The sequence below is a fragment of the Echinococcus granulosus genome, assembly GCF_000524195.1.
Source record: "Echinococcus granulosus chromosome Unknown EG_S00032, whole genome shotgun sequence".
Taxonomy (NCBI): domain Eukaryota; kingdom Metazoa; phylum Platyhelminthes; class Cestoda; order Cyclophyllidea; family Taeniidae; genus Echinococcus; species Echinococcus granulosus.
Genome location: NW_020170412.1, coordinates 183156 through 196852, shown reverse-complemented (window position 1 = coordinate 196852; position 13697 = coordinate 183156). Strand labels below are relative to the sequence as shown.

At 40.4% G+C, this 13697-nt stretch overlaps 1 protein-coding gene across 1 annotated transcript; it reads left to right on the top strand. All coding sequences in view use genetic code 11, as the record gives it.

Annotated features, from left to right (window-relative positions):
• Window positions 1–5813: 5813 nt before the first annotated feature.
• On the top strand, window positions 5814–13697 carry EGR_04831 (Sodium/hydrogen exchanger 3; the record flags this gene model as incomplete). The annotated part of the gene is made up of 3 exons (XM_024494080.1): window positions 5814–7300; window positions 8436–8988; window positions 13503–13697. 3 exons carry the CDS (start codon window positions 5814–5816, stop codon window positions 13695–13697), a joined length of 2235 nt encoding a protein of 744 aa, XP_024351469.1.

Genomic DNA, 13697 nt, shown 5'->3' with positions numbered 1-13697 from the left:
GGGGAAAGAATATTTTCCCCTTTGATCAGTATTAATTGCGGTTGTGATATTTCCGACACTAGAGGTTGTGATAGGAGGAGGCAAGGAGGAATACCTAAGGCCCTCATCTATACTAGAGTGTCCTGATCCCTCCTGAAAATAAGAATAGAAGTTCTCCCATTAAAATACGATATTAATCGCTTTTGATGAAATTCACAGTGCGCAATCTCTCACCATGGTGGGTATGTGCTGGTTTCCGTTCCGCGCTTGTGATAGGATTGTCGTATGCAAGCAGAAGCAGAAACGGGATTTCCTGTTCTCAATCTCTCTGCCTATTTTGCTATTTCTCTCGATGTCGGCTGCTGTGAAGGGACGGAAGGAAGTGCACGAACTGGGATTTATTTCAGGCAACAGGAGATCAAGATCTTCGGGATGTCGTGCACCCACTTCCTCTCTCTCTCTCTTTCTGTGTGCAACTCAGCGGAACAGGATTTCCGGACAGATCTTGGCAATCCGTCGAGTAATAATGCTCCGGTAGTAGCAGTAACAGCAGCAGTTAGCAGAGGGAGCAACTACAATACTGTGAATTCAAGCACTGGTAGCAGTGGCTGCCCGTTCTGTTACGGAAGGAAATGGGTGAAATTAGGTCCGACCGCGCAGTGTAGAGCTTGCAGAACGTAGAGTGAACTAGTGCTACTGCTGCTGTCAGCTAGTGTCCGGTTGAGATTAATTTTACATCCCTGTTGCCCTCACGCACACACGCACACACTCACTTGCGCTGGTCTTCCTGTCTTTCAGGAAATACGAATGGCTGAACAGAGAGAAGGAAGGGAGTGGAGGGGAGACTCAATGTCTCCTCCCCTCCCTATTTCCGCTGCTTCTACTACAGAGAGTGCCGATGCTGCCTACCCCCTCCTCTCTGTCCGCACGCGTTTCCTGTTTGAGGCTACCTGCACCCCATTGGTCGATGGTTGTGGGTACGCGCAAGATGCCGTTCTCTGCTCATTCGCTTAAATAGGCAATACCGAATTAGCACTTGTTGTTGAGACAAATAAAATTGAAAAATGTCACTTAATGACTAATTTAAGGTCAGGATATGAATGTGCCTTGTTTTATTTAAGATTTTTTGGTCTATAACCCACTTTCGAGTAGTTTTACAAAGGCCACAGCGAAATAAGTGTTTGAAAATAAATTATCTCTCTACCCACTTGAATAAATTAACCATTTATTAAGGCAAGGGTGAACAAGTAAACAGAGGGGCTGGAGCACTAAGAGGGTGCCTGATGCCGCCTTTAAAATGTGATAGGTCCAGAAAGCTGAGTAATTTCAAAACCTATGAGGCATTTCTCTTTCCTTCATAATCTCCATGCATTTTTCATGTTTTCGATAAGTATGTGGCATTATCTTTTTAATTTAATCTTTTTTCTTGTGGCTGCAGTCCTATATAGCATTAAAACTTTTATTTTGTTGCTAGGTGCGGTAAAGATTCGATAGAAGAACGGATCAAGCAGGAGATGCTCCAAAATAAACGTCTCAAAATGTTTTCAAATATGTGGATTCAAACTCCTTTGAGGTTATCTTCAGCATTAGTATTTCATGTCTCAACTTTCCAATTTGGAGAAAAAAACCTAAATTAACGGAATTTACTTCGTGGAAAACACTAATTCAATTAAATCGTCGACTATAGAATCTCTTTTCAGGCAAAGCGTTGCTATAACTACCATAAGACTCGCGTGTGAAATAGACTTCCGTTTCCAGGTCTGGTGCTTCAACTCTCCATGCAATTCTCCATGGAAGCGAAAGGCCTAATTAACTTTCATAGCACGAATTATAAGTTAGGGAATTGTGGATTATTAGCTGAAGAAGGAATGTTGCATCTCCAGAGCCCTCATTCTCTAGTCAAATTCCAAATTGCATCAAGGATTTTTAATTGAACCAGAGGAACTTTTTACTAACCAGTACCATAGTATTTTAAAATCGTTGGGCCACAGAAGACATTGGGCCTTTGCTGGACCCAAGTGCTTATAATGATGGCTAAACCTCCAAGTTGCGTGCTTTATTGAATGTAGCCCATGGGTGCAGAGCTGTCGGTATTGCGAACCTCTTTGACTGAGAAGATGCCATTGACTTCGAAAAAGGGAAGCTCATTCCTAATCCATATAAAGTAAATTCCCTGTGACATTTTGTAATACCCATCCCATAAGAGACGCCCTCCTCCGGCCAATCAGTTTGTTCCAAGTGAACGAAGGCAGCGGTAGAAGCGAGGAACATTGAGTCCATTACAAATGTTTCCCAAAGCAAAAATTCTGCTCAATAATGCTTTCACCTGCATATGCCAGCAAATTTTGGTGGTTTTCAATTAACCTATAAAAAATGCAAACCTATTTCAACAAGACAAGATTAATTAAACTGCCATCTTCAGTTGTCCTTTCATTGGAATGGCAATTGACACATTTTATCGTTAAAAAGTCGTATTGCTTTAATAGGGCAACTAACCTTTTCAGCAAGTAGATTTTTAGTACAAATCGAGGTAAATAATGAATACCTAGTAAAGGAGAATTAGGAAGAGTTGACAAATTTTCTAACAGAAATTCACAGGATCTTTTCAACTAAGCGATGTGGCATGCTTTAAAGAGAGCCAATTCCTTAGAGAATGCGTTTATGGGAAAGATGTCTCATGCAACTCATCCAGTAGAAACAACAAATTGCTTTCTACCGACGAAAACAATGAAGGGGAGATATGAGACCCAAGTGAGATTAAGGGGATATAAGCCTCAGATGAGGCCGTAGAGTAGTCTTTCCCTGATTCCCATCCACAAATTGAACGGCAGAAACACTTACTCGAGGTTTCAAGTTGCACAGCCTAGACGAATTTCAATGACAACTAACTAGTGAAGAGGATGAATTACGGGTGCAATAATGGAGCTGATAAGCTTGGGTGATGAAATCCTAAGTAATTATTCTATACAATAGTGAGAATAGCTGATTGATTCTATCCAAAAGGAAAGTTGTAGACCAGGCCTGAAGGAAAAGCTCTAGCACTAACACTTTTTGAAAAACGAACTAAAAATGCAATACGTCACTTCCACAAAATTTCGCAAATCCTCGAAAACCCAGGACAAAGTAAGCTTTAAAAGATACAGATGAAGAAAAAAAATTGCCCCATACTACTGATATAATTGCGGCCACTATCCAGCCGCTCTAAATGAATGGGATGCTACTTCCCAGCTGCAATACTTAAATTGTTTGTTTAACTCTACGTTTTGGTGACGCGCCAATTGAGGCTCCTCTACCGTACGTCCATCTGGCGGCCCAAACTTTAGACCAGGCCAATAGCCTGAGCCCCTTCTGTTTGTCGGATATAAATATTCTACCCGAGCATAAGGCAATCTTTCGCCTTCAGGAAAGTTCTGAGGCTCTAGATTGGTGGCAGCTGAAAGCAAATTCTCCCTTGAAGGACAACTATCCTGATTTCTACTGCTGGGTGATCAACTCTAGTGGGGCAGAAGAAGCGCATTTGCTACGGATGGGAGAGTCGGTGACGAACCCTAACAGCAGGGCTGTCAGTGACGTCTACCTTCGGCAACTATCCCAGTCCTCTATTCGGCAGGAAAGCCATCAACAACTGAGACGGCACTAGCAGTAAACCATCTGGAAAAGTTCGTAACAGAGCTATCCACGGTGCCTGTTTAATCTGCCAGTCAAGTAAACACGCCATCCCTCCTCCACCTCTCTACAAGTTGGCTATAACCCAGACAGATATAGCTAGGCGGCGCCAGATAACCGCAAAATTCTATCCTTAAGGAAATATGTTGAATTCCGTCCTTTGGTACATGGTTCTGAATATGGATGGGTGTTCCTACACCTAGCGATAGACATGCGTGAATGTTTGTGCATTCCTTCGTCCTAGAATGCAGTTTCCACACGGAACGATTCTTCAGACTTAGTCGAATTGCCAAGAGGTATTACTAACATTGCGGTCAAGTATCTTATCAGCCGCACGGTTGGCTGATGGTGTCTTTCTTAGAGCACCAATTAAGTTTTGATGGCTGACGCGAAAGATAGACAAAGGGAAGTGTCGAGGACGACGCCCAGAAGAGAAAATCGGCTAAGAAATGCTTTAATTGATTGTTTAACCACCGGTTTTGCTAACGAGCTAATTAGGACTCCGCCATTGTACCCCCGCCTGGCGACCCAACCTTCGGGTCATACCAGTAGCCCCATTCCCTTCTGTACTTCAAAAATAAACATTCTATTAGGGTAATATACCTTCCTTTGACTTCAGGGATTTATAGAGGGGCCACCCTAGCAGACGATTTATTCCTGTGGTAGCCTTGAGCATAAGCGGAGGTGAAATCTAATGACCATGCTTAAATACAATGACAAGAAATAAATCCCACTACTGCTTATCAGTCCTACCACAGTATTCCATAGGATAACCGGTCTTTTTTGTAGAGTCAGTAGTAAAAATTTAAGTATCACCAAATTCCACCACCAAGGAGCACTTTTCTAATGACTTTGGAAATAAAATAAATTCAACCTTACTGTATTTAATATCAGTAGAGGTAGATGTAATACGATAGTGGTTTATCCCTCGGTTCTGGTGAGGCGCCACTTTTGTACTTTGAATTAGCCCCCTTGTACCTCGCTGGGTGGGCTGGCCTTTTGGGCCATGCCAATAGCCCAGGCACCTTCTCCGTGCTGAATATATATGTCCTGCCCGAGTATTGTGTCTTCTTTCGTCTTCAGGGAGTCTCGGGACGCTACATGGATTATAAGCAATAAACAGATCTTGAAAAAGAATCACTGCATCAGAGCATCGGGGTTTGATGACCAGAAAACGCCTCTAATGCCACAATTTTTGAGGAGAATTTAATTCAATAAACTGTTAGCCTTATGCAACTTAAGAATTTGTACGAGTTAAAAGAACTATGAAGTAATGTATATTATTTATCGTTAATCCATGTAAGGGCACATAAAAAATGACAAAAAATGATTCAGTCAAACATGATTATGTCTGTTTTTACCAGGCTGCAGTTATCTCCTCAATATAAATGTTGGTTGCAAGTGTTTGGCATTGGTGTGATTTATAATAATACCCAAAACGAGTGGATGACTAGTTACTATGCTTAAATTAAGAGTTAAAATGGGAACATCACTTAAATGGATAGAATGACCTACATAAGGGCATTTTGTATCCATCAACGATGATGACAAAGTGGGCGATTTAACAATAAAACTATCAAAATAGAGCCTTATTAGAGTCCAGTAAATTATTTCGTCCACTTCAAGTTAAGAAACTGTGCTTTGTGCTACACCACTTCATAGGAAAAGCACAGATCCCTTCGTAGAATTGGTAAGAACTCAAGAAAAATGCAAAACAAATGTAGTATATTGTGGGGTTAAAAGTTAAGGAAAATGCAAAGTTAGAGTTTTGGAAAACAAAATTTGCAATTTTGTATCAACTTTAATTGGCCACACAGAGTGCTAAATCAGTCAATAAGGTGGAAGTTTTTATGCTGTTTTCCTAACAAGTTAGTGAACAACGGATAAACAATCTGGATACCCGAAAGAAGTATACATTCTTCCAACAAAATTTAATTACTATTATATATACTATTAGATTTGAATAATATACTTAAACAACCCACCAAAAATAAACTCTTTACCTTTTTGTGTCTATAACCTGAAGCACAATCAATTAAACCATTTAAGATCAATAATTGAGCACAACTTTAACAGAAATAAGTAACTGTTTTTAAATTGACCAATTTTTGCTTTGAATGAGTTTGTTTTGTAGGGCGTGCGCGAAAATGCCTATTTGCTCATGAGAAATGAATAGCTCGCAGTACAACTACGCTTTGCATATCCTACGAGCAAACCTTTGGTCTTCAAGTCAATGGGAACATGTTCGGATGCTTTTGTTGGCAACCACTTTTTTATTTGTTTTTTGCACGACAGAGGTTTTTTATGGCAGGTGGAAAAGCATATCAATTATTTTACCAAAACCTGCTATTTTACTCTTATTTGGGGTAACATTTGGTTACCTTTCAACAGCCTTGCAATGTGAGATGACTTTCTTTAATGAATTTTTCTTTTTTGGCGTCCTGTTCCCACCACTAGCAATCAATGCAGCACTGGAGTTCAAACCTATTGTTAAAAATGGCATTCTTCCCTCCACAGTTGTATTCGGCCTTTTGGGATCATTCTTTACTTTCTCGCTCACTGCTTTAAGTCTATGGGCAGTATATGCCTTGGGTGTCATGGGAATGCAGGAATACACCATCAAGCCCATTGCATTTATTTTGTTCTCCAGCCTCATATGTTCGACGGATCTTGCTATTGTTTTCGGCTTGTTTGGGAAACTTAAAGTCCATCCCTTTCTTTACCTCATTTTTGTTGGTGAGTCGTTAATCAACGACGGAGTTTCACTGAGTTTGTTCACAATGACAAATAACGCGGCGAGTTCTCACTTAAATTGCGTCGAAAAATTGGGAGTATTGCCATGGTTTCTGCTGATGATTCTATCATTTTCTTTGCAGTTGTGCATTTCGGCTATCATTGGGCTTCTTTTTGGCTTTTTGTCCAGCATTGTTACTAGATGGACAAAGCACGAGACAACCCTGGAACCTGTGATTGTATTTTGCCTCTGCTATACCGGTTACATAATTACCTACATTTACTCCTGGCCAAGCACCTTTTATCTCATATTTTTTTGTACAATATTGTCCTCTTTCACCTTTCGTAATGTATCCCACAAATCCGTCATCACGATCCGTCACTTTGCTCAAATGACTAGTGCAATTGCTGACTCGCTAATCTTCCTGTATGTCGGTTTTTCAATAGCGGCTCATGAACTTGTTTGGCAAACAGGTTTCATTGCCTGGACTTTACTTTTCTGTATCTTCTGGCGTTTCGTCTTCACTTTCATGGCCTCTTTCCTTACCAACTACTTCTTTTGGACTCGTCAAAGGATAACTGTTGGAATGATGTTTTTCATCTCTTACGGCGGATTCAAAGGAAGCGTGGCCCACGCACTGGTCGAAATCGTTTCACCTCAAACCGCCAACGCTATAGGCATTCCACTACCGATTGTTCGATGCACAGTAGTTTTTATTAACCTCTTCTATGTGATCTTCATTGGACTGACGATGGCACCGTTACTGCGAATCTATAAGCTTCTTTCGTCGGAGACTGCACGGCTGAGTCTCTTTGAAACTCTTAATGATCGTGTTATGCTCTCGGCTTGCAACGCCATGGCAGATGTGGTGGGGCATCATCACAGTGCACTTCGGACGACAATGGTAAAATTCTACAAAAGGTTGGTTTTAAGTTATTTTAGTTCTCTCCGAGTTTTCTTTATCTTTGAAAGCTAGCATCTTCTTCATTAATGTCTGATATTTATCTATTGCCTGTTAATTAACAGGTTTTGTGTCTTCAGCAAAGGCAGAATTTTTGTATACATTAGCTCTTGTCTGATAAGTTAACTGAAGTGGCCACTTTACTTATATTAAGATCTTATTCATAACACAGTGAACACCCATTTATGCAAATATCTTTGATCATTATTACAATAAGCTGTAGGTCCAGATAATATAGTTTGGGGCTGATGACATATAATGTACTTAATGCTACATGATCTGTCACTTCAAAGGTGGACTTTGGATGTTGTCCATAACATTTCTAATCACCTGTTTATTACCATACTTTAAGAGAAATTCGGCGCGAATCAGTATTGCATTTCCTTTTAAAGAGGGAAAACGTGCTAAAACCTCAATCTCAGTGAAAGCCAGGTTTCCTAAAACATTGACCTGTTACGCTATGAAAGAATTTTTGTTAGGAAGTGGAAGGATATTTCTTGTTAATAAAAACTTAGCGTACTACGTAGTAGTCCTATTTCGAAGAGACACATTAAAGATGTGAAAAGTTTAGCTTTTTATAAAACTCAAGGTAGGATTTGCGCATTTGCAGTTGTTTTTAGACTCTTCACCAACTTTGGCTGTTGTAAGTACTCCGAATTAGGCACACTTCATTTCACATCATTTATCCCAGTTTTTTTAATCGAATTCGGTAAATGTAGTGCTTTTTGCTTTGCAAGCAAGTTTAATACTACCCTTGGTAGTAGCAGCGCTTTTGGGAACTTAATATTCCTAACTGAACCAAAAAATACAGTGAATCAAAATTGCTTTTACGGATCTTCATTTTTATTAGCAAACTCATCTTTCTGTTTCTACTTTGCATTTTTTCTAATGAGCTCCTGTCTATAGTAAAAAGATAAATTGTATTTGGCACACCGTTTTTGCCTTTATTGTTTGTGTTCATTTGGTACAGTGCTCACTTCAAATGTCCAAATACATATTTGAAGCCGTGTTTCGGATTTAACGAACGATACGCATGCTAACATTTACAAAATATGAAATTTAGGAGTAACTAATTGATGTGTTGGACCTTTGTAGGCACCTGCGCCCCCTTCTGCTGCGTGCCCCGAACGAGCACGACGAGATCACCGACGTGTATGCGGACATCGCATTGGCCCTCCACCATGCTAGCGTGGCCAAAGACCGTCACTCTGTCCACTTTCATCTTCGCCGATTGCGTCCACAGCTCAAGAAGGCTTTTTACTTCCAGCAACGGCAGCAGGGCGTGCTCAGACCTCTTCATCATGTATCCTTGCATCACATCGATCTCATCTCCGACCCCACTGACATGAGTTTCACAGGCCAGTTGGAGAATCCTTCCCTCCACCCGCTATCACAGCAACGACAGTCTTTCGAGACTTTGGGAGATGCGCCTTCGTCTGAGGGCGTCGTAACAGCAGAGGTTGAGGGTTCGGAGGAGGAAGGAACCGCCGAGGAGGTTTTCTATGATGTCAAATGTGAAGGGGCGCCAGCTACCGAAACAGTTTTACCCAAGGGGTCAAATTCTAAAGGACATGGCAAGCAAAGGAAAAAGTCCTGTTGTAGATGTGATTTATCCCTAGATTCATCGGATTCCGATACGACTTCGGTGGTAAGTTGTACAGAGTTTCAAGGTAATATCTTGGTTTCCCCGACCGAAATTTTGATTTGGTTAGTTGAATTTTAAAAATACATGGAAGAAGGAGGTCGTGTTCAGAACCATATATACGTAGTTGAATGGAATTTGCGCTCGAAGCTCCCTTCGCCAATCTTCTAAAGCGCAGCACTCGGGGTTTTTAAGTGTTTGATCTGTGGCTGCCATTTCGCCATTTTTAAAATTTCCATAAGTCAAAACAGTTATTAGTTAAAAAATCAAAGTTCCTCACTAATCATTGATCAAATTTAGTGAGTAGAGAATTAATCAATTAGTTATGAGTATTTTACCACCAAATTGTAGTTTCTTAGCATTTCTCGAATTTAGTTTGGATAGAATTACGCAATTTCTAGCCGCTTTATCAAAACCACCGTCAATCTTACAAATGCGGTAGCTGAGAAATATGTATCAAGCTAACAGCATCAACCATTTTATCCTTCAGATTCCTTATCACGTCTGAAACGTTGATGTGGATTAAAAATAGTTCCGAATTGCAGTTGAATCACATTCATGTCGTAGCTTTAGCGAATCAGAAACAAAATGAAAGCCTCTGCCTGTAATAAGCCCATTGCCTTCAGTCATTGCATTATATAAAAATTCACAAATTTTGATTTAGATATGAGAGTAAATTACACCACCTAATACCTTCTCATAAAGAATCATTTTCATAACTAAATTAAGCCTCTAACCTCCAATTCCTACGTTGTGTCTTGACGTAACAAGACAAAGTGAATAACTTGAGGAGGGTTAACAATGTCTATTGTCTGATTTTGGACGTGATTAATAGGACAGTTTTCTTTAAGGGTGTGGCGTATAGGCTGGCGGTGGATTCGATGGTCTGAGTTTTGGGACTGACTGAAGAGTCGGTCCTTGCACCTCACCTCTGCCGATTATGTGGATCACCACTGCGACTAGTTCAAGTCTTCGCTTACCTTGAATTTATTTGGAAACAGTTTTTACATGTTTACTTAGGGGTTTAATTGCATCTTTGAAAGTTGGCAATTTGTCGGACTGCAAATGTTTGGCGGAATTTTTTGCATTGCTTGTAGCTTGTCATGCGGGTCGCCGGATCTTGGTGTCTTGCTGTCCTCGTGACTGTCACCTTATTTATCTGTCACAGTTTGGTATATGGCACTGCTATATTGGCAAACGAGCAAATATATTTCTGTGGTTTCGCTGTAAAAAGTTCACGCATATACAAATAAATCATTCGTTTCCGCTACCAAACTGCCATTGCTCTAATACAGCGATGTCCAAGAAGGAACTGCGTAATCTTCAGTAGGGGTTACTTCATAAAAAAAACAATGAATGCCGATGGAGTAGGCACCATTGCTTATCACTCTGGAGTTCAATCACCCCTTTCGGATCAAGATTTGTATTTATTGTAAGCCTCGCTAATCAGATGCAATGGCATCAAATCCAGCCTAACCAATCTGGATAGAGATATATGGAGGTCCTTATGCTTAATCTTGCTTGATTTTCAACTTATTTTCTTTTATTTTAAGAGAAACCGAATTTAAGGAGCTGTTATGCTATTTCAGATTAGGGTACAAAACGTATTTATTTGCTCTTATTTTCAAGAAGCTAAAGAACACGGCTAGTGCTAACGTTTCTTTTTCATCTTTTGCTTGTAACTCCTCGTCTGTTTGTTCAATTCTTTCTTTGTTTACCCCATTTCCCTTCTGCCTTTCAAATGCAGGCGTAGCACAGCCCTAAACTTCCATTACACGATAGTTGTTCATAGTCAAACTTGTGACAGACTCGAGTGACCGAAATGACGGACGCAAAAGCGTCTCAAAAAGGGAACCATGCAGTGTGCCGTTATCAAGTGATTGACCAGTGCCCTGGGAGTGCACGCTGGCTGTGTGTGACCCCCTCGGAACCACTTGCGATCTGAGTCACAAAGGGCGTGTAGTGTAAGTCCTAATAAGGCGCCTTTGTTAATCATTACTGGAGGTATCTTCTCCATTCCCATCGGTAGGACTTATTTGTATGCTTTATTAATTGGCTTAACTTTCATATCGTACCGAGGGTTTATCTTCATCACCGGATTAGCTGCGGTTGTGGCCACCCCTCACCTCACTGACCTCAGCGGTCAGAGAAAAACCACCTAATTTTTTTATCGAGCAATTCAGGTAACCTGGTTTCGATTTTGGTATACTTTTAAAAATAGTAAACCTCGGCTAAGGTAGGTTTCCCCGTTGCATTTGCGAGCCTGATAACTGTGGAAGATGATACAGCGCTTCCTAATACTCCGCTTAACAAATCCGCTATGCCTGGCGATTGTTTACTATCTCGATGATTAGAAATGATTAACACGTCGGCACAAAAATTGTTAGCAGCGCTTTTTATTGAAGTATACCAATAGCATTGACCAAGTGATGAAAGTATTCCACATTTGTTACTGAAGCGTTATAGTAGAAGGTTTGTTTTATCGAATGAATTGCTATCAAAAGCAGGGTCGAGACGTGTGACTGTCAAGTTGATGGTCTGAAAAGGATTTCATGCAGTTTTTCTTATCATACCAGTCCACTGAGGTTTAATACATTATTAAGGAAGATACTTACTACATTTTAATTTCACTGGATAAATTGGTCAGCGTACCAACACGATTGGTATCAGCGTCTCTCCTTACCTGAGTCAAATCAAGAGGAAATGTAGCAGACTGGAAATGAAAGGTGAAGTTTAATAAAGAGTGGTGTCGTATGAAAAGAATGCAGCAACTGTGCTGCGGTGGTTAATTTTCCCCCCATGACAGACTCTTATGTCAAATGTGCTGATGGTAGTTCCTGCTAGAAACCAGTAGTTTTATGCGCTCCTATGTGATTCGTATTAAAGGATTTTATTACCATATAAATATTCAGTGTAATAAACATTGAAGCTCTATTTGAAAACTTTTGGTTTACAAAAAGTTGCAGCAGTACTACGGCCTTTATGAAAAATCGCGCAATCTTTTACGGAGTAAAACTCGGAATCTTGCTCAAGCATTTGACGGTTACCACATGAAATCCACTTATTTGGCAGCATTTGCGAATTATTACCCTTTGATCAAACAATTTTGTTGATTTGTGTTTTGTAGAAATCCATTTCCACACCGATCAAACTGTAAAGGCATGGTACTAGTCTGTCCATAACATGACCATTGTCACGATGCTGGTCGTGATCACGACATGCAAATTTTATAGCTTAGCCATGCAAAAAAAGTTTTGCTCAGCTACTCTTAAACTTAGAACTTTACTCATATTTTGCAAACCGTTAAAGGGAATTTGTCTGTGACTTATTTAAGCTACGAAAAATACCATAGCAACCAACTTTTTAACTCCAAGCGCGTATGGGACTGTGCTGTGTGTACGTCCTTGCCATACAGCCTTTTCAAAAAGCTGAAAGTAGGGGTGCAGTAAGCCTTTTTCGCAAATTCCCTTCCACCTTTCAACTGACGCAGACTATCCTCCTTTTTTGCATCTTTCCCAGACAATCATATAATGGAGTAAATTTTATTGCATTTAATAAGGGAAAAAAGAAATTGACCACCTTCAATTGAGTATCGTGATGTCCCAAATGCGATTTGTTTTCCTTAGGGAGGAGAGTAAAGCACTACTCCCCCTGTTAATGGGTGGAGATAATAAAGTGATGCACCACGCACTTCAACTTCATTGTGCGAGAGCAGTGATAACGAGAACCTAATTTAATGGAACTTCAACTTGAAAAGCATTTCTTCGCAGCAGTGGCATTACATATTTAGTTGAGCACTGGGAAGAGATGAAATGAAAGAAACGAGTAGCAATGAGAAGAGATGAGTTTCAATAAATATCACTGACTGGTTTTCAGAGTAGAATGCACTTTTTCAAACATTATCTATTTTTTGAGTTTCGGCTTCAAACTTAATGGGTGCATCTTTTCATAGCATTGGCCTATACGCATAACGGTCTACTAATCACTGTCTGCTAATCGTTTTGTATGTTGTTAGACCTAGACTCATCACTTTGGTGGTCTGTAGCCTAGTAACGCTGGCATGTCCACTACCCTAGACGAATTCACCGGCAAGCATTAATTTCTAAGTTACATTAAGATTTAAGTAGTTGCCTAAATTAAAAAATCCTGCCTTTGATACCCAGTTGCTTTACGGGCACAAAAATTCGTCTTTGCCCTCTATTAAAATTTCCTTTGTAGGAAATCATCCCATTTTGCATCACTGCTTTTCCGATTGTGTTACGTAGATACAAATATGGAATAATTTTGTTCGGCCACGAAGTATATTCTTAAAGCATAAAAAGCCCGTTAAATATGGGATCAAGTGGGAAAGGGCCTGTTAAAAAGACAAAACAGAGTAGGATGTGGATAAGATGCCAGTGTCAGATGTTGAGTTAATCCCACTAATATCTTTACTCAGAGTTTCCCTCCTTTTTTATTAGCCCCATAAAGCATAAACAATTCCCGGTGTTGAAGAGCCCTCTCTGTGTTATGCCTTGCAGGACGTGGCGGGAGGTGACGTTGGCCCTTCCGCTAATGCGATTAGGCGTGACGAAGAGGGCCTTTTTCGTCAACTCCTCTCCCGTCACAACCAACACACTTACGCCTTCGACGAGAGCGCCTTCGCTGAACTCGTCCAGCAGTCCATTCAGAGCAAACATCGCGCTCTAAAGTTTCATCATAATCACAGGATTTAG